The sequence below is a fragment of the Rhea pennata genome, chromosome 11, assembly GCF_028389875.1.
Source record: "Rhea pennata isolate bPtePen1 chromosome 11, bPtePen1.pri, whole genome shotgun sequence".
NCBI classification, from domain to species: Eukaryota; Metazoa; Chordata; class Aves; order Rheiformes; family Rheidae; genus Rhea; species Rhea pennata.
Window position 1 is genome coordinate 2085126 of NC_084673.1, and position 18236 is coordinate 2103361.

The 18236-nt window shown below is 35.1% G+C and overlaps 1 protein-coding gene across 2 annotated transcripts in view; it reads right to left on the bottom strand.

The window, feature by feature from the left end:
- Nucleotides 1-264: 264 nt before the first annotated feature.
- LOC134145271 (fibronectin type-III domain-containing protein 3A-like) overlaps nt 265-18236 on the bottom strand; it is a 54918-nt gene continuing 36946 nt past the window's right edge. For both annotated transcript variants that reach the window (XM_062584633.1, XM_062584632.1), the window contains 17 exons: nt 17083-17221; nt 15989-16042; nt 15009-15130; nt 14748-14922; nt 14390-14476; nt 13974-14112; nt 13260-13325; nt 12891-13009; nt 12685-12790; nt 11949-12124; nt 11017-11130; nt 10220-10369; nt 9340-9620; nt 7283-7495; nt 6343-6509; nt 4930-5051; nt 265-2843 (listed from right to left, as the gene is read on the bottom strand). In XM_062584633.1, the coding sequence (XP_062440617.1) occupies nt 2526-2843; nt 4930-5051; nt 6343-6509; nt 7283-7495; nt 9340-9620; nt 10220-10369; nt 11017-11130; nt 11949-12124; nt 12685-12790; nt 12891-13009; nt 13260-13325; nt 13974-14112; nt 14390-14476; nt 14748-14922; nt 15009-15130; nt 15989-16042; nt 17083-17221 (2548 nt within the window). In that variant the 3' untranslated portion in view covers nt 265-2525. The remainder of the gene's footprint in view (nt 2844-4929; nt 5052-6342; nt 6510-7282; nt 7496-9339; nt 9621-10219; nt 10370-11016; nt 11131-11948; nt 12125-12684; nt 12791-12890; nt 13010-13259; nt 13326-13973; nt 14113-14389; nt 14477-14747; nt 14923-15008; nt 15131-15988; nt 16043-17082; nt 17222-18236) is intronic.

Sequence of the window (18236 nt, forward strand, 5' to 3'; positions counted from 1 at the left end):
GGACATCCATCTGAAACACCTCGTTCCTCCAGAGATGAAATGTATGGACCCTAAACAGATTTATTTCGTCCTGGAATTCTCCCAAATAACTTTTCTCGCAGAATGATTTTTAAAGGCAGCCTTTAAAGCTCTTTAGTAACCATTCTATATGCATTTCTTCAGCTTAAATTGTGATACTGCTCCTGAATAAAGTTAAAAATATACAAAAATACACAGCAACCTTATAATCAAATTTGAATACATTTGTATTATTTATTGGCTGTATTAAATATATTATCTATTTGATAGTTACAATTTAGTAATACAATGCATGGCAGCTTTAACAAGTTTGAGATACCTCAAAATTACAATACAAGAAAAATGGAAAGATACCTAATACATTAATGCCACTAGGGTATATCATTCTGGAATGGGTAATAGTTGATGTAAAAATTTGTATTATGGTAGGCTTTCCAGTGTGTTTTCTGGAAACATAAACATTTTGTGGCAATTACAGAAGAAATTTATTTTACGTTTTAGGAGTCCTGACTTGTTAGTATTTACTCTGCAATCCTAATTTACCTTTTAAAATTATCAGAAATATTATTGCCAAATAAATCTCTACAAACGTCATTCTAAGAGTTAAAGAAATAACCCTTTGGCAATAGAGATTTGCTGAAGGCAGTCTTATTTGCTAAAAGTTGACTATGAAGAGAAATAAAGACAGATTGTAAACTCTTCTGCAAACTAAAGACACTAATATCTGTATAAAACTCTTTCCAACTCTGGAGGAAGAGATTTCTATGATATAATAAATGATTAACTTAAAGTTCTGCTACAAGTAGAACAATACATTCAAACATACATTTTCCAGGACTTTTAATCAAAATAAATAGAGTACAAAATGAAGAGTACATTTTGAAAAAGATTAATTTCAGATTGCACCATAAATCTACTTTTAAGAGTATTAAGCGATACTATGTCATAATTTAGGTTTTCCACATCTGAAATACAACACAATGCCTCAAACTATAATGCAACATTATTCATCAACTGCCATAGGAGAAAGACCCTTAAAATGATTAATTATTTGAAATACTTAGCCTGTAGCACTATCACATTCAACATTCCACGTACAAGTGTGTTGTTCTGATGTATATAAAGTGTAGCTGTAGCCTTTGCAAAATATGCTAAATCTAAATTTCTATGGCATGTGCCATTACTATTAGGAAGACCCATTCTGAAACATGTTCTAAATTTACAAGTTCCATCTTTCAAAATATTTGATATAAAGAAGACAGCTGTCAGACTCATCTTTAGATATCTGCAAATAGATTTAACACGAACAGTCATATGTAGTGAACAGTGTCCACAAAAATAACCCCTAGACAAATATGACAAGTTTCAGAAAAGTTCATAGCAGACTGAATATTCTCATCTAGAAAACAATGGAATGTGAAACTGCTACCACTGGGATAGCAATTTGTTTAAAACATTGTATAAATGTTATCTAAAAAGAGTTCTTTCATGTACAATTTGATAATTCAGATTAAGTTAGAAGGGCATCCAAAAGCAGTTTCAACTTTTTATTTTTAGGTTAATAATAGTACAAAAACATTTGCTCAGTTTGAGCCAAATAGTGTAACATTTATCATAAATGCACTCTTTCTCCTTAAAGACAATACCTGTGCTTTTCTGAAAACACTGCAAAGATTTAATCAGAAGCACAGGAAATTACTTTTCTCTCAGGCACTGAGAGTGAAATGTGGATTGGGCCAACAGCTGCTCACCAACAGCAGAAAGCATTTCATTCAGAAATGTGCAATACAAAAGGGGCCTTTTTTGCAATGTTACATACGAATGCAATTGCTGTATGTACATTACGTCCTGCTAACATTTTGTCTAGCATTTTAATTAAAATTCTAAAAATGCTGGCACCCTCTACTTTAACATTTGAAATGATTATTATTGAATCCCAAATATTAAAATAACTGTAAAGTAGTAATATCACTAAGTCAAAGTCAATATTCTGCTTTCCTTCTACAGTATATTAAATGTGGTATGCTCTAGTAATGTTTTGCAATACAGTACTGCTCTAAGCTTAAGCATTTGTGCTGCTGTATTTCATGTATACCAAGCTACAACAATACCTGATTAAACATTGCTGATTGACTACCACTGCTCTAGTTGTACTTTAAAAGGACTTGTTCTAATAATGCCTTCTCTCTCCAACTGGCAAAAGGGCCCCCACTTTGAATTCAGAGAGGAAGAGTGTGCACACACACACCAGTGTGCATGATAAGGCAGTTTTTTTGCTGTTTTATTAACAGCTAACCCTGATTACAGAGGACCCAGGATTACCCTTTCTACAAGAAATCTGTGTTCAGTATTTGGAAAGGATCTGCCAACCCAGCCTCACTGTTAGCCAGCAGCAGAAGTGGAAATGCAATTTTCTATACATTTCCAGCTAAGATTTTAATTAGAACTAACCATAAATACCCGAAATAGCTTCTGTACAAAAAGCTGAGCGCTCAATAGGCTCTAGTCTACTTGATTACAAAGTACTGAATAACAACAGCAAATAAAATAGCAACCACTGCAAATCCGCAAAGAAGAACAATAGCAATGAAGCGCTCTTCACGTAACGTCTTCTTAGTCTCTGCCAATTCTGTTGTCGGATCAGCACACTGTGGAACCAGCTCTTGTTTTTGAGATGAGAATACTGTACTGGGACTGTAAGGTCCATACAGTTCTTGTGATCCAGTAGAGTCTTGGGACTGACGGCCAGCGCAGACTCTGATCCGATATTCACAGTTTGTCTGCAAGCTTGTGAGACGGAACGATGTCTCTGGCCCCTTGTATACCTAATAAGAGCATGAAAAATGAGAACCAATTTAACCGTGATTCATCTTACAAACAGTGAGTGATATTTTCCATGTAGCATTCTACTGCATGACACAGGCAATGCCGGGCATGGCCAGAAGTCATTCTCTTCCAGCCAACTTGAAATAAAATCTCAGCTTTTATTTCTGAAGAGTGAATAAATCAAAAGCATCCCATTATGCTCCACTGAATAGTGACAAATCCCAGATCTAGATTTTGGAGCTCAAAAAAAAAAAAAAAAATTACAGTTCTACAATGCTGACAAATGTGGGCAAGTGCTGTCTGTGACTAATGAAGACAACGATGTCATAGACTGTAAGATTTAAGAATCAAAGAGTCACAGGAAATGCTGGGAGAACAGGCTAAAACAGTGTCAACTCGCTTCTGTATAAGCAGCTCTCCCAACGACTCTCAAATCTGTCTTTGCAGTCATTTGCTTTTACAGTACAAGCAAAAGCTCACTATAGAGCTGAAACATTTAAGTCTCTCTCTTTATAGATCAGTTCCTATTAAGTGCTTTTACTTGAAAGGAGGAGTACAAGAAAATTGAAACTGGCCTGCTAATGAAGCAGATGGTCTGAAGAAAACAATCAGGAAAATGAACGTAAGGAAAACAAACAAACAAAGCAGGCCAAAAGCAGCCACTGGCAGGCAGACACTCCCTAGGGAAGCGAGGCTTCTTCCTCAAGCTTTGTGTACCATGTTGATACCAGTTTAAAGGAACTGAACTTGTCTGCTAAGGTGGTCAGAACTCTGGGCAAGCAAGACACGCAGGTATACTTGTCAATGCATCAGGTTCAAGGGTTGATGACTTTCTGGAACTAAAAATGACCTTTCAGTACCTGTTAATGCTGAAGTCCACTATTATTTGTGAACTACTGTCCTGAACAGGTGAGTAGCAGTAGCTTTGTGCTGTAAAGCTATTATCGTTCCTTTTGAGATTGTCCATCAAAGACCCACTGAGGACCGTTATCAAACTGCAAAGCCTTTCAGCATAGATTAAAGGATGGTGCCAATCTTCTAAAATCAAACTTGGGAACTTGCTACAGAATCATGCACCATTCCATTTGCTAAAAGCTGGATGTTTCTTTTCAGGTGAGAACAGGCTAAACTGAACTGGTAACTCAAAACTGTTTAGATCAAGAGCAAGCACATTCACGTGTACTTGGATACTCCTCATTCCGAACAGAGTGAAGTTTGGAAGTCAAAACTCACTTTCTATAGGACTGGCAAATCTCAAAGGCTGAAGAAGGTTGTGCTACTATGCTGGTGGCAGAAGCAACAGATGCTGTACTGACTAGCCACATTACAGAGAATCTTTGAGGAAAAACCCTCCATAAAGAGAGAGCATGCCAAAGAAGTAAGTGTTCTTCCAAAATAAAATGCAGTAAATTGAGCATGATTAAATCTCAGAACAAGGACAGCCAAGATGGGAGACAATGACAGTCTGTCATATGATACTACAATGAGGACCTAGGATATCAAAAGGTGACAGAAAATGAGAAACACGCACCTATTTGGACAGAATGTGTATATGTTCTTGCATGTACTGCCAAGAAAAAAAAGGTCTTTGAACATCAGCAGAGCTTATGCATACTCATACCACACAATCAAGTTCCTCAAAGAGAAACGACAGTCTTGCATTGGAGGGAAAAAAAAAAAGAAAAAGAAAAGAAAAGAAAAGAAAAAGAAAAGAAAAGAAAAAAAAAAGAAAAAAAAAACCTACTTGCTGTTGGGTAAACGAAATCAATCTCAAGACAAACAGTCAGAACAGACTGCCCACCCATTATCTGCCCAACCCTAGATGCCTGAACATACAATCTGTAGTTTCATTACTTTCCTGAGACGCGATTAAAAAGGTATGATACGCATGAAGAGATTTGAAAGTACTGCTTTGAACAGATTGAAGCAAGCTGAAGACAGACAGGAACTATAATGTGCTTTGGAACAACTTACTATTGAGAATCTAATCAGATTTGGTAAAAATCAAGAGGATAATTATTACAATACTTTTTAAAAGTAAAAATTACATTACAAAGTAAAAAAAATTATGTTGATAAAAAGTACCTGATCGAACTCTCTCCCAGCAGCAAGCTGAAGGATGTAAACAATGGAATCTCCTTTCATCGGTTGTAAAGGTTCCCATGTGATTTCATAAGTGTTTTCTTCCAGCTGATTTGCTTTGGGTGCTGGAAGAAAGTGATTTGTTGGTATTTTAGGAAAGAGAACAATGGCCTTAACAAATGTTCTTGCCTTTTCTAATTAGATGAAAAGAAAAAGGGCCAAAATTGTTAATTACAGTGACTCATATTCACAGTTAACTGGGCAAAGAGTCTTACTCAAAAGGTTCATCTGGTTCATCTGGCACCTCATAAATAGAAACTAGACAATTACATTCCTAACTAAAAATAAATTCTCTTAATATAGAGGGCAGGCAACACTAACAAGACTTCTTTTTTTTTTTTTTTTTTTAAATCAGAATATCTGGGGTTGGAAGGGACATCTGAAGATCATCTGGCTCAACAATCCCTTCTCAAGCACAGTCAGCTACAGCAGGTTGCCCAGGATCATGTCCAGTTGGGTTTTGAATATCTCCAAAGAAACATTCAAATCCTTCATCTTTTCACTGGTTTCACAGACAATATAGAATTTTTGCTTAAAATACACTTTGATTTTGTAAATTTTCCATTTAAAGTGTATCAGTTCTAATGCAAATGACAACTTAAATCTAAAAATTTAAGTAGGGTTTTCCGATACATTTGGTAGCAATGTAGAAGTAACAGTCGTTCTTAGAGGTAACAAAAGACATTCAGATCATCCTAAGCAATCAGAATTTCTGTTTTGTACTACTTTCTGTTTCTTTGCTATATTTCATTACATAAACTTACAAAATGATTACTGTAATAAGCTTACGCCACATTTATCTTCCTTTCTAGCCGACAAGGTTGAGCTTCTAAAGCCTAATGCTTGTCCAGATGAGTAGGCACTTTCAAATCACTAGGGAGAACATCATTTATGTCCTATATGTCCAGAGTTGAAATCAAATGATATAAACAAGGTTCATTAAATTGATTTTGCAAATACTTAGCGTTCTGATCTTCATAATTACATTCCCTAGAGTGGGATCTTTAATGTTCGTATTACGAAGTGAAGATTCAGAGGATGTATTTGTATTGTGTTCTCATTTGCCTACACGTTGTGTTAACTTGTATCAAATGATAACTACCCTGAGAAACCAATTGAAAACGGGTAGAGAAGAGCCCACTGTCAGAGGTGGAAGGGATACAGTGTGGGAGATGGCCACACACTGGTCTCCAGCCAGTAAAACCCTTCTTATGCCAAGAAAATGCTCAAACACAACTAGTTTCTATGTCCCACACAGGCCATGGAAAGAGGCTGGATCAAGAAATTAGTCAGATTTGAGCACTTAACATACTTCATAAATGGCTTGCACAGGTTTCCAGAGCTGTATAAGCTCACCTTTAAGAGATGCTGGTGGAGACTTAGTTGTAGTGAAAGCATAAACTTCAGAAAACTCCCCCTCTCCAGCATCATTATATGCCTGGATTTTAAAATAGTACGTAGTGGATTCACTGAGTCGCTGTACCTTGTACGTATGACAAGGACCACTATAAACAGTAACAAACCTGGAAGGAAAAAGAAAAAAAAAAATACACACACAACTTAAGAGTTACTCAGTAATCACTAACTTCTATGTTAACATTGCAAGTGAGCTTGGTGAAAATTTTCATGTAGAAATTTACTACAAAAATAGCAACAATAACTTTTACCCCAATTTACTACATACATGCATTAAGAAAAACTCTGCTATTGTCATCAATGGTTCATGATATGCATTAAGCCAGCAAAACACAACATTCATACTGGCAGAAGTCTTTGAATTTAAATTCATGAAGCCTTCATTCAACCCATGTAGGCACTACACTACAGCCATGCATAGGCAACCACTAGAACTACATGACCAAATTCTTGATTTCAACCAAGAGAATGACCTTTGCCCATGAGATACATTTGTAATGAGAAATTAAAACACAGTTGTCAACACCATGTTTATTTTGTGCACACTGTACTTCACTTTAGAACTTTCAAAAAAATACAGAAATTGACAATACAGAAATAGTAATATGTTACCCTCTTTAACTAGTAAAAGTATCTACTGTTTACTAATAAATACCAGTACAACAGCTATTTAACAGCGTATCTAGATGAAATATGTGATGCAAAAAAAAAAAAAAAAAAAAAAAAAAAAAAAGGAACTTTGGGGGCAAATTCACAATGTCCAAATGAGCTTCTCCATTATTTACTGTATTATTCACAGAGGTAAGAAAACTTTAAATGTGTTAAAAGCTGAACATCAAGTTGTTAAGCAACAATATCCTTAATGTTCTAATTATCTTACCTTCCAAACCTGTCCTCCATCTGCAGATTGAATTGTGTAGGGTTGGTGATTAAAGCTCTGCTAGGACCTTCACCCCATTTAAGTTTAAGGCTCTGGTAGCTGAAGACCACACATTCAAGGTGAGGAGGGTCAGGAGGTAGTGGTTTTGTTTTGGCTTTAATGGAATGACTGAAAGGACCAACTCCAAAGCTGTTTATGGCCTGTATTCTAACTCTAGAAATGTGAGAAGAGCAGCTGTATGAGTAATTTACTGAAATCCTGAAGAAATACTAGGTAATGAAGTGTAAATTAACCTTTGTAGCGAATATGGCTACAAACAACAGAACAATTAGAAAGCAGATAGAAATTAAACTTTAACTATTAAAAATACTCTATTTTAAAATAAATCAAAATAATTACATTGTTTTGCAACATAACAAAACTTCAGTATTTCTCAGTATTGTTCAGGTTTACTCTAAGCAATGGACAAGTGCCCAGGTCCTCCACCATCACCTTAACCTGAACTGCTTGCCTAATGTTGACAATGATGTTCCATAACCTGAACTGAACTTTAACCAAACCTAAGGCCCAATACAAGAACAGTTACCCTATCCATATATTCAGCCTATTTTGGTGAGATGCTAATCATCTCTCTATACATATTGCTTCCAACTAAAAAGGTTCTAAATCCACAAAACCTAGAACAATGTCTTTGATCTGAGATAGAATAAGCATCTTAGCACAGCATTCCCTCTTGCCCCTGAGCATCATAGTTTAATTCTAGATATGACTGTTTTATTTTTTTTTTGAGCTGCTGAATAAAAATAAATCAGGCATGTATTTAACAAAAGCAAAAAACTGCATAAGGCCACATATGTAACGTTTGCATTTATTCTTCTTCCTCCAGGCTTAAAAATTCCTATATTTATACATTTATACCGTCTAACTGCAATGCAACCTTTACAGGAGTGACATTTATGTGATATTTTCCTAGCATTAAGTACTATTAAATAACAAAAATACTATGCTACTAACAAATATCATTTCATGAGTCACACCTGTGAAAGATCAATTCTAATATTCAAGTGCTATTTGTTTTTTTTTTTTTGTTTATAAATCATATTAGCTGAACATTACAAAGAATGAAGAAAAAAATGCTGCAGATTATTGGGGATCTAAAGTTCTTATAGAATGGTAGAGTATCTGACAGCACTACAAAACTATACTGCAGAATTCTACAGCAAAGTATTTTATATTTTGACACAAGTTTGTGTAAGTTTCATTTGCTAGGTAACAGATTTTTCATGAACGCTGCTCGATAATTGTATCAACAGTTGGAGGAAACCCCTGCTGTACATATTTTAGTGAACCAAAAAAAAAAAAAAAACCCTAAACCTGAAAGATATATCGGAAGTGAGACAAATGCAGTTACAGACTATTTTATGAAGAAATCTCTCAACTTTCTTTCTCTCTCCCATAATACCCTGTACTGAAGGATGCAAGAAAGAGGATACAGAACTAGCCAAGTATCATCATGTCCTACTAAAATAATCACATCACATCACTTATTTCAGGCATTTAATTATCCAAGTTATGGCTTTAGTCTCCATTGAGTAAAGCCTTCAATCACTGTTTCTCTTGTGTACAGTGTATGCCAATTTGTTTACAAGTACTTCACTCAGTGACCCTTATCTGATGTGTTAGGAATGAATGCTGAATCCATCAATATTAAGGGAAAACAGCCAGGCAAGTCCCATCAAAGAAGAATCAACTTACTGAGTACTCAACAAGCATTTGTGTTTTGTCTACAATGTATCAGTGAAACTCTTGCTCTCTTCAGCAGCACAAAGTACAGTACTATTCAGAAGCTAACAGAGTTTGTCTACTTTCCATTTAGATTACCCCTCAGATCCCATTCACAAGCACTGGTTTGCTTAAGACTGACCATTAGAAATGACCCTCCAAAAATATACTGTAGTCTGAATGAAGCTGTTACAAAACCTTAAACACACTGTCCTTAGAGCTATGGATTCAAACTTCTACAAAGGCAGTTTCAGAATAAAACAATAAATTATTACCTGTACAGAGTGTCAGGCAGTAGATTCTCAAGAACATGGCTTGTGTTTCTACCAATAGCGACAAGCTGTTTTTCCCCATATTCTATATTATATCCAGTGATCTCTGACCCATGACAACATGGTTCTTCCCAATGAATTGCAAGGCACGTTGATAAAGGAAGAGAAATCTCCATTTGATCTTCGTCAAGTAAATGCAGTACTGATACTGCTGCAGGCACTGATGCAGGGGTTGTCACCACACCAATCTCACCAAACAACCCAACTCCAGCGATATTCACAGCCTGAAAGACCGACCACGTATTGTTTACTGAACCTGCATTTTTCTAATCAGATAGTCACATCTATCAGGCTTCCAATTTACATGTCATTAAAAGCAATTTGGAAGAACATGGAAAAATTCCAAAATTAAATGTAAACATGTAAATCCAGAACTGAATACAGTATTTTACTTTCATGAGTAAGATCATAACCAAGCAGCACTGCTTGCACGATAACTGAAAAGCAGTGTATTTTGCAGCATTGTTACCTAGGAGTAACAGTAAGTGATAGTTATTAAACATAACCACAGTTTACTGAGTAATATGAATGCACAGTGAGAACATACTGAAGGTGCCTGATCACACCCATTTTGTGACATGAGTGTAATCAGGCAAAATGTATGGTACTTAATGCAACACTAGGCCTAAAACTCATTTCTAGATAAATATCCTTAGGAGGGGCTGGGAGACAAGGGAAAGTGTTCCTTCTACTAATCACTCTCTACACTGCACTGGTAGGTAAGAGTACATAATATTATCCATCTCTAGGTTAAATATTTCTCCAAACTGTTTGTACCTTTTTTTTCCCCCCTTAGTAACACATAATAAAAGGCTTTTCATACCTGTACTCTGCAATAATATGTGCTTGCAGGTGTGAGACCTTTTACTTCATAGCTCAGGCAAGGGCCAGTGTAAATGATATGCATTGATCCTTCCACTTGTCCCCACTCCAGTCTGTATTCACTGATTTCTGCACCATTGCATGTAGGACTCTGTGGGTTTAAATGATGAATTTTCATTCAGCTATTACATATAGGTACATGCTTGTCATGCAAATGAGATCTCTTGTTACATTGAACAAAGACATTACGATAGAAGCACTGAGGTTCAAAACTTGAGGTCTCTTGAGAGAACGATCTTATTTCTCAGTATCTGATACTCAGCCTCTTTACTAGCATTAAACAGTGCAGGTATAACACATCCATAGATTTGAAGCTAGTGTTGTCACAGCATACTGCATCAAGACTTCTTAAAACCATGCAGTAAATTTAAGACTCGTTCAAACCTTCAACAGCAGCCAAGGGCATGACTTAAGTTTGGCTTGTTAAAAGTCTTCCATCTAAATATGTGGCTATAGTAACAATTCTATTCAGACTAGAATTTTTAATTACTCAAGATCTCTTACCACTTGGATGAATTAAAAGCATTAGCAATATAATGGTAGTTACCATACCACAAGGAAGATTTAAATGTCACGATTTATTCAGTTTAAGATGGAGATTCACAGCTAACAAAATTTATAAGAATAATGTATGCCACTGCAAAGAGATGTTTGAAATATTTCTTCCATTTCCACACATGTGCGTCACTAAAAGGCCAAATATTAATTTGTGTATTATTGAGGATTATGAAAACCTACCTCCCATGAAACTACAACACAAGTTGCACTCTTACAAGTTATCAGAGGTTTGCAACACTGATCAGGAGGGCCTGGAGCAGTAGAGATCTCTGCTTTGTCAGAGTGAGGACCAAACTGTAAGAAAATAGAGTCACATGAATATAGCAACAATAGTACAGCAAAAATGAACGTGCAAGTGAATGAGCTGAAGAAAATAAAGTGTTTTTAACTTGAAAGGCAATTAAATAGAAGATTTCAGTGCTAGCTAGTTTCACACACCATCTAAAATTCCTTTCAGACAGTTTACTCTACAAATTGGCTCTGGGCATACACAATATCTATAATCTTCCCACTAATGCATACTCCTATGGTTTCATAACCCCTCCTTTCCCAGGACCCTTCTCTACAGATCCTGTAGTCAGAATCTGGCTTCCAGAAGCAAATGGGTACCGTTTCAGAAAGACCAATGTTTACTCCAGCCTTGTTCAAACCTGGCATTTTTTGAGCACACTCTCTCTGCACAATACTATTCCCCACACCACCAACCTGCAAAATCTACATTAATCATAACCACTCAGTGTTTGTGCATTAAGAAAATGCCTTGTGTTTTATCTCCAGCAAGAAAGATAGGGTTTACATTGCAGTCAAAGAAATGCCTGAAAGTAGTAGAGAATTACTAGAGCTAACTCTGCAATTAGTTAGCTTAGGTAACAACAATAATCCACTATACAACAAAAATGCAACACAGCAACAAACATTCCTTGGTCAGCGAATTCAGTCGTTCTTTCAGTCCTATTATACTGAATCTTCTTTACATCACCTTTTTTTACTGTAAGAATTTTTGCTCCTTCAACAAAACTACCATGGAACACAGCAGTAAAATATCAGCCTCCTAACACAACAGCACCATTACTGTCCTTTGCATAACATAATCTGATCAGCAGAGTAGTTACCCCAACTTTATTTGCTGCTCGTATCCAGAAGCAGTATGTTCGTCCAGGAAGTAGGTTGTTTACTACATATTCCGATGCTGGACCCTGATATACTTGTCTGCGTTCATCTTGTTCAGAGTTTGCCATCTCTATAACATATTCCGTTATTTCTGAACCTCCATCTATGGAAGGAGGACCTATGAAATAGAAAGTGATTTTTTTTTTTTTTTTTTTGCTATTAACTACAGAAACCACTTTCTAATTGGTCACCTCAAGCTACAAATCAGATGAATTCTAAAAGTAGGAGTGCAGGTGTTTATCACCTATTTGAACAGGAACATTTCATGAACTTCTAACTTTTTTCAGGTAATGATAGATTAATTTAACATGGTCTTCCTCATATTCTTCCAGATATTTTTGATATATATTCTTAAAAAAAGTAAGTTCATTACATTTTGCTTGTCTCCTTTCCTGAGCTAAAAACAAAGAATAAATGAAGATTCGTTTTTAAATTGCCAATAATAATGTGTAATGAGGTGGCCAGCAAGCCTTCCAACAGGAAGGCATTTGCGTATGTTTAACTCTCCATACCACTGCACATGTATGCACCACCAGATCATAGCTGGTTAGTGAGTTTTATGCTTTCTAAAAAACTAATGACCCAGGCTGCATTTTTTAAAGACTTAAACAGACTTTTCATTTTCATTCTGACATTTAAAATCAGTACAATATGCTGCTTAGAAACTCTGGAGCTTACCCCACTGTAAAGTGATTTCCTTGGGCTTAGCTTTGCCTGCCAGGCATGGAGCATGACACGGTCCAGGAGGAACAGCTGATGTTGTAACAGTCAGAACATCAGAAACCTAGCAATAATATACGAGTGGAAATGCAAAACAACATTTCAGTAAAATACAGATTAAAACAAACATCTTTCAAGACCAAATTTATCTATTTTTTTCTCACCTGGCTTTCACCACCTTTACTGATACAGTAAACTCTCATTCTGTATGAGGTACCAGGCTTTAGATGATCACATACATGTTCTCTCTGGGAACCACTGTATATGATTTCCCATTTATTTCCTAAGGAAAGAACGACACTATTTCATATTGGGAAAATTTTGGAAAAATAAAAATCAACATTAATAATTCTGAGAGAATTTTCAATTATGAAAATAATCAAGCCACAGAATAAAAGCTAAAAAAAGTAAAGAAATATCATGTACAACAAACACATAGCCATGCAAAACAGTAGAATAATTGCTACAGCAATGAATAATGCAGATATTTAGATATTAGCCATAAGCAAAACTAGTACTTAATGATTAATTACCAATTAAATCTGAAATTTCCAAGAAGTACTTAGAAATGTCTGATCCTCCATTATCTTTTGGTGGTTCTGAAAGAAAGCAATATCTTAAAAAAAAAACTGCAGAAGATAATGCACTATTTTGTAATCAACATTTCCAGAGAACATTCACGTAGAAAATTAAATTCAAACAGAAACTGCAATATAAAATTTAATCTACCTTGAAGTTTTATGACCATACTTATATATTAACAAGGTGTTTTCCAGATCAATAATTATTTTCTATTACTAACTGTGATGACGTCAGGAGGAAGAGTATGAAAAAAAAAAAAACACACCACTGCTAACGTCTGGTACACACCTTTATATTTTAGGAGCACATGCAGATTATTTAAGCGTCACAGTAAATGCAAGGCTACTAAAACAGCCAATAGCACTGAATGCTTTTTAAATTAATAAATAAAACTTTTGTTTTTTATATATGTACACATATATACACATACATATATACAGACAGAGAATACAACATATTTATGTCTATATTATACACACACACTATAACAAGACTAGCCCTAAAAAAAAGTTGCAACTTTTTGTAATGCTAAAATTTCTCCTAGAATATTAACCTCTGTAGAGACAAGTAATTAGCCTAAGAATTTTACCTCTGTTTTCATAAATCTGTTTTACTGAGTGTACATACACAAAACTCAAAGACAATGCTAACAAAAGTTAACCTACCCCACGTAACTTTCACACTGTGCGAATGGATCTTTCCCTTCACAGTGGGTTTACTTGGAGGTCCTGGTTTGTCAGGATTGGTGCTGTGTTCTACCACCTCACTAGGATTACTTTTTCCTTCACTGTTGTAGGCAAAGAGCTGTTTTAGGAATGAATAGAATATATAACAAATGTTTGACTGAATGACAAGCAGTATCTTACTATTTACAAAATTATTCTATGCAAAGAAACAGGAAAAAAATAGCTAGTACAGAAAAGACCCTCTACTTTATAATACAACTCTCCAAAAAGCATTATAACTCCAAAATTACTGTGGATAAATTAGTCTCCACAAAAAAAGTCTTCACTTCATGAAAGCGCTGAAGTTCCAGAAATATATAGTTGTAATTAAATTAGAAACAAAATATAGTACAAACCCTAAACTTATAGGAAGTACTCCTCCTAAGATTTCTTAAAGTGCATGAGAGTTCATCTCCATTGTACTGTGGTTGGAAACCATAACCCTGTAAAGCGGAGAAAATAAGAACAAATGCAGTCTTTAATTTTCATTTGTAAAACAAAAAAGTATGAAAGATCACGGGGTTTTTAAGCTCATTTATAGAACAACTTCATCTTCATTTTATTTTTTGAATACATGCAGTGCTTGTAAACTATTGGGATTCTAGTGCTGTATTTTGCCTTATTTCATTTGGAAGTAAAACATAAGGTTATATTCTTATTTAAGCACTACTGCATATCAGGCTTTGACATACATAAAACAAAACCAACACTTACGGAACCTTCTTCTTCCATATCTAAACTGTAAGTCAGAGAGTCATCTGAAGAAACCCCATTAGGTGGGCTCCATTTTAATGACAGCCAGGTCACTCCTGCTTCAACGAGCAGAGGGGGCAATGGAGGTGGTGGGACAATTCCTGCTGTATAATACGCCACTGTTTCACTAAATCCACTGGAAAAGTGTATTTTGAGAAAATGTTAACAGCAACAGATACAGTTGATGAGAAAATAAATCATATGATATATCGTGTTCATTACCTCATTCCAATATCATTTTTAGCAGCTAATCTGAGTGAATATTTTGTAGAAGGAGATAGTTTTGTAAGTTTATACTGTTTCAGATGCCCATAGTAGCATTCTTTGAAGGGTCCATTCTTCCCCTTTAAAGAAATGAGAACAACTTGAGTAATGTACAGAGGGACTATTTGCTCCCTGTTAAGATCAACTCCTTTAATTTTTCCCTAAATTTCATGTCACCAATTTAATGATAATGAGGAAAAAAAAAGTCAATATAAAAAGCTAAAGTGACCACAGTTATCCCGAGCATTCCTGATACTAAAATCACATTTTTAATGAGAAGTGAAGTATCTGGTGTTTCTGTGCTGGACATTTGACCTAAAAATGTAACAAATAACTGCAATTGAGGCTCTGTCACCAGGTGTTTGTACATCATCACCTGCCATATGAATGAGCTACCAAGGTGAAGAAATGGATCATTCCTGACCTAGGATTGCTAGTTAGAGGACTGTGAATATAGAAATCTCCTAAAAACCTCATAGAATAGCTTCTTATGAAATTAGAGGACTTTCTAAATTAGCGGTAAGTACAACCTCCCTCCTCCAAAACAAAATAATAAAAAAATCCTTCCAAAGTTTATCATCACTTCAGAATATATTTTAGTGAGAACTTCAAAATTTGAGTGATATTTGTGACAGCTACTGTAGATACTAGCCAAATGCTCATCCATTTAAACAGCATATAGGAACAAATGACATTTTGAATGACAAGAATAAAATTAGAGTTTTCTATCCTCTCCGAGGCTCTGAAGGGATCCTCTACCTGAATCACTGCCATACTAGCAATCTGATTCAAGCTTTTGATCTGGCTAGTCCCTTTAAAACTATCTTGACAGCTGCAATAAAAATAAGGATGATGTACCTAAACAAAAAGTATTTCTAAAAACTAATTAGCCTGCAGATGTCATTATGATTTTTTTTTCCCACTAGAAAAGGGCTTACCTCATCCCATTCTAAAAGAAAATTTGTTATTTTGGAACCATTGTCATTTGAGGACTGAAAATGAAGAAACAAACAAAAAATACAGTTAAAATCAGATCACTGAATTTCACATATTTTTACATATATTAACAAAACATTTAATAATTGAATGTAATATATTCCAACTGCCTTTTAAAATCATATATGTAAAGTCAGTGTACAGCTGAAATGCATCTGCACTATGTATACAGAACAGCCCTCTTCCACAAACAGACTTATGATAATTTGAGATACTGTGAGCACAGATGTGTTCAGTAAAGAGAGCTAGAGAGGGTAAAAACTAGCAACTAATTTAATTCCTCGTTCCTGATGGTTTTCTAGGCTGCTATATTGATTCCATTAATTCTGATAGCTTAGAATATAAACTTATGTATAGTTTCATTTTATGAAATTTTATTCCTACAATTTTTGTTTTCTTACATTTGGTATTTACTAGTTATGTATTTGAGCAGTGTAAGCATTCAAATAATCAGTATTACTACTTGCTGTAACATATGAATTGGGAACCTGCCATACTTGTTGGGCACAGATTATACAAGTAATTTACTAATTAATGCAATATTCATCCACAAATCATTTTCTCAATATATGCATAGTTATAAAAAAATATGAAAAGAATACACAGTTACCACCAAGCATTCACAGACTATACTGTATATATTCGAAAGGTTGATTCAAAAAAAAAAATCAATCTTCAAGCTAGCCAAAGGAATTCATGAAGAGTTACTTAGAATAATTGAGAACTCCGAATCATTATATTTACCATGCAGGAACCCTAAGCAAAAATATGAATACTGTATCCTTTCATATTCTATCATTTTAGAAAAAAAACTTTTCTACTGGATAGTTTATAGTTAGGGAGATCTGCTGTCAGCTCTTATACTAAATTCATACGAAAGAAACTGAGTAAGGAGCAGTAAGAGAAAGAAGAAGCAATCATGATTTCCATGACCAATCTTCACTGAGCAACTTAAAAGCCAACATCTAAAAGTAGTACTAAATTGTTGACAAAGTAAATGTAAACATATCATACATGAATATATCAGATTGCTTACTTTCCACTGCAAACTCAGGCTGTTCTTGGTTCTGTTAATTAGCTTGGGTGCCGCTGGACAGTCTGGCTCACAACTTTCTGTAGTGAAACTCACCAATTCTGAAACAGATTCTTTTATGGAACTGCTGGTTGCTGAAACTCTGAACAAAGAACAATTAATTAGAGTATGCTGTTAATTAGCATTAGCAACTGAAAATTTAAGGAAAGAGCTGTCAGTTTTAGAAATGTGTTTAATTATAGGTAGTGGTTAGAGAAAAAAGCCCAGACTGCTCCAGTTATTGGAAGTGCCCAATCATTCTTTCAAATCATTGGTTCCAAAAGCTGACAATATCAAGCTTTTTCTTTCAGGAGCAGATAGTAAACAATGAATTTATGATTTCACACCAGCTTCCAGTATGTTTACAACAAAAAAAAAAAAAAAAACACTATTATCCGGTTCAGGGAGATATGGACATGCCGATAGAATAGTTGGATAGAGTTCACATGGGTAAATCTATTAATCTTGAATACTGTCCATCTGGCATCTTTCATTAACTTTACAATTACTTCTTTCCTTTTCAAAATGTAGTAACAACTGAAGAGTCCTTTCTATTGTTCATACTCCTCTGACAGAAGAAATGTGGCAAGCTTTGTTGACAAAAACACAAGTCTTCTTCACACAGGTTTGCAGGCCTCTGGCCTTTGAGAAACATTAGCAAGATTATTCACACAAGTGCTCTTTCCTAGTCATCACTGTGAGAAAGAAGACTGCATTTTATTTTATGACAGTAATGATATTTGAGTGACAAAAAAAAGGAGGTGTGATGAAAACTGGAAGAAATGTTACTAAATGAATGAAAAGGAGTGTCTGACTTGATTAAAATTAACCTTTTGCTGAAAGACCTTCTGATTCAAATACAGATGACACTAACTTGTACAAGTGTACAGAAATTAAAACAAACTAAATAAGCTGTTCAGGCAATGAAGTCACAGCATGTATCAACATGTAATTGTTCAAATGTGACAGTCTCCAAAACAGTCATGCCCATTTGCATTTGGTTTTGATGAGCAATGACTTCACTAATTTTTCAGAAAAGTGAGAAATACTGTCCATCTTCTCAATTGAGTTGCAGGTAAGAGAATGTTGGCCAATGTGGAAGGTAACACCATGAACCA